The sequence below is a fragment of the Lactuca saligna genome, chromosome 9, assembly GCF_052625555.1.
Source record: "Lactuca saligna cultivar CGN05327 chromosome 9, ASM5262555v1, whole genome shotgun sequence".
Classification (NCBI taxonomy): domain Eukaryota; kingdom Viridiplantae; phylum Streptophyta; class Magnoliopsida; order Asterales; family Asteraceae; genus Lactuca; species Lactuca saligna.
In genome coordinates, this window is record NC_136425.1 from 10,752,661 (window position 1) to 10,755,714 (window position 3,054).

The 3,054-nt window shown below is 36.4% G+C and overlaps 1 protein-coding gene across 2 annotated transcripts; it reads right to left on the bottom strand.

Moving 5' to 3' along the window:
- Nucleotides 1-400: 400 nt before the first annotated feature.
- On the bottom strand, nucleotides 401-2,835 carry LOC145015230 (GTP cyclohydrolase I). Of its 2 annotated transcripts, XM_078973685.1 has the most exons (3): nucleotides 2,144-2,835; nucleotides 807-1,962; nucleotides 401-726 (listed from the first exon to the last, which is right to left on the bottom strand). In XM_078973685.1, the coding sequence occupies exons 1-2, from the start codon at nucleotides 2,358-2,360 to the stop codon at nucleotides 815-817; spliced, it is 1,365 nt and encodes a 454-aa protein (XP_078829811.1). In that variant the 5' UTR covers nucleotides 2,361-2,835; the 3' UTR covers nucleotides 401-726; nucleotides 807-814. The 2 variants fall into 2 exon arrangements, with proteins under 2 accessions (XP_078829811.1, XP_078829810.1); XM_078973684.1 differs by lacking the exon at nucleotides 401-726 and having other exon boundaries at nucleotides 730-1,962.
- Nucleotides 2,836-3,054: the final 219 nt, after the last annotated feature.

Sequence of the window (3,054 nt, forward strand, 5' to 3'; positions counted from 1 at the left end):
TATGACACGAGTTTTTTTTAAAGCACGGATGTTTTTTGTTTTTTTATTGGACCTAAAATAAATGAGTTTTTATTAACTTTTTTCTATTAGATATTAATATAACAATTCTAAAAACTTCATATATTTGATAAAATTTAATAATTATATGATTTATATCTTTTAATGTATATAATTCAGTCACGCCTTGAAAAATATCATGATTCACCAAGGCTTATCATAACTTAACTTTTACCTTGCCGTCAAGCCGCATCTTACATTATTTAGAACCTTGGTTACTACACGGGGCTCAAACCTAGTTTAAGTCGATAAATGCTTTACAAATCTTCATATCCAACTATTTAAAACTCCTTATTACCGATGTCAAACACTCAAACCATAATAAGTCAATAACCATTTCAAATAAGCAATTCCAAACTCCCACTCAGTATGTTTGGATTATGTCAAGAATGTTTACAAGATATTCTCCATACATTTTTTTCTAAACGTCTATGAATTTATTAATCAACATTCAACACACCAACCTTAAAGTATACTAGTTATATCATGCTTCCCTATCCACAAGGATTCGTAGTGTGAAAGAGATCATATTGATAATCCATGTGTTTAGCAAAATAAAGACCTTTAAGATTTGTGCTTCTATACTATCTATCTAGCTCTTAGTTCACAAGAAACTCCATGAATGAGTAAATGTAGACATATACTTCCGTTTCACCTTATTAGACACCCCTATGAATGCAAAAATACAATATACTAATAGAAGTGTGAAGTTTAACAATAAAAATTGCAGCAATCTAGAGTAAATTTACCTTATCGGTTACAAAGAATAGCTAGGAATGCTCTGCAAAAACTTACTTCTTGCTGCTGGATCATTTGAGAACCTACCAAGAACAGCAATTGTGGCTGTATTGCTACCGAATTTTTCAATCCCTCTAGAAATCATACAAGTGTGATTTGCTTCCACAACCACCATTAAATCTCCACCCAACAATGGAGCAACAGTCTCTGCAATCTGTCTTGTAAGCCTTTCCTGTACTTGAAGTTTGAAACCATAAAAATGAACTATTGATTGAAGAAGAGATTTCCCTTTCGGATTCACTTCTTCATCAGACAGATAACCTATATGAACTAAACCATAAAAAGGTAGTAAATGGTGTTCACAAAGTGACCATAATGATAAATTCAATTCAGACTTGATATGTTCTTTATAATTCACACGCCCAATTGTTCTCAAAGGAATACCATCAAACTCACTGAGTTCCATCTCCAAGTTTGAATCTTTAAAGCTCATGAGCCACTTGACAAATCGATTAGGAGTACCCATGAGTTCTTTTCTACATGGGTCTTGACCTAGGGATTGTATGATGGACCCCACAGCAGCAACCATTCCAGATTTTGAAGGTCCAGTTTTGAAAGATCTTGAAGGACACCAACAAGAAGCTTTAGTTCTTGAAAGAATGGTTTCAAGATTGATGTCTTTATGTCTTAGAAGACCCAAAAAGTCAACCCACATGGGAGAATCGTCTTTTTCAAAAGAACCTGAACCAGACCCGACTACAACCTTGACCCATTTTGAGTGATCAGAGTCGAGACACCCAGGGGCAAAACTGGGAAAGTGAATATGTGAGCAATGAAGAATGACAGCAGCACCAGTTGGTTTGATCCAATGTTGTAGAGCTAAACAGATTTCATCTGCTAAACGTTGTGGATCTTGGAGTCTTTTTGCAAAGATGTCGGCGACCCTTGAGAGTTTGCTAAGGCCCACAACACGTTGACCAGATGGAATATAGCCTACGTGGCATTTGACCTGGAATGGGAGTAAACAGGATTCACAATATGAAAAGAGATCAAGATCTCTAACAAGAACAAGCCCACCAGCTCCTCCAGCTTGTCCGACTCCATTTTCGACTCCTACTTCAGGAAATAATGCACCTTGGATTACGTCTTTCACCTTCTGATTGTAGCCTGGAGAAGAAATTCAAAATCATTAGAAAGATTTTCTAGATTCGTTGAGGGTTTGAAGTCGCTGCTTTCAAACCAAATGCCAAAGTTCTAATGTAATTCTAGCAAACTGTCAAACTAAAATACGATTGAAATGAAACGCGGAGTGAAGATAAGAGTGGTGATATAATGAAAATGAGCGAACCTTTGGTCCCTTCGCGAAGAGCTTTGGCAACACGAAGAGGGGTTTTCCTAATCCCTTCTCTATTGATGTCTTCACCCAAGCCCTCTAGCAAAACTTTGACAGCATCTTCAATGGCTACAGTCTCTGGGTCTTGCTCAAAATCAAGCTCAACACACCCACCAGGGTTTATCCCATTCTCTAGCCCCAAATCGTAATGACAATCATGCAAAGCTCCCATTGAACAAACCCTAATTGAATGAATCACAAACCCCGATGGGTTTGAATCGAATCTACAAATAAACTTTTCTCTCTTTTTCAACAAAATCAAATCTTTGATTATAAATATCAAAAATAAGAAACCCCAGTTCAAATCTGATAAACCCTAATCCCTTTTTCAATGGAAATGCAATCTACTATACCAAAAAACAGCCAGAACGATCTGTATATAATCTTTGAACAAAACGAGGCAAAACAGGAAAACCCCAGGTCAGATAACACCGATAAAAAGCTAGAAATATGTTGACGACTGAATGAATCTTGGAAGGATGAAACCTGGTTCAAGAATCTTATCAAAGGGGGACGAGGGTTACCGGGGTACCAAGGAAGAAGAGGGGAGATGAGATATGTGTGCTGTGTGCGCAATTTGTGTGAAGTGTGTGAATATGTAGAGATGAAAGGAGTGCCATTGATTTTGGAATGTGTGATAGATACATAAACATTTTTTTTTTTTTATTTGGAAAAAGATCAAATCTTTGAACTTGGACCATATTGCTTGCGACTTGCAAGTGCCGTTGAAGGTTTTGGCTTTTGTCGTTTTTGGTGGACACTTTTACGTTAAGAATTAAGATCTCTGTCATTAATTTATAATATAACCGTTGAATCTCATCCAAAGATGAAAAAAAAATTGTGATGTTTGATTCGGAATATTGATT

Excerpts from the sequence above, each read along its gene's own strand:
- LOC145015230 (XM_078973685.1), bottom strand. The coding sequence starts at position 2,360 with ATGGGAGCTTTGCATGATTGTCATTACGATTTGGGGCTAGAGAATGGG. Across the intron at positions 1,963-2,143 it reads TCTTCGCGAAGGGACCAAAG|GCTACAATCAGAAGGTGAAA; the intron begins GTTCGCTCATTT and ends TTTCTTCTCCAG.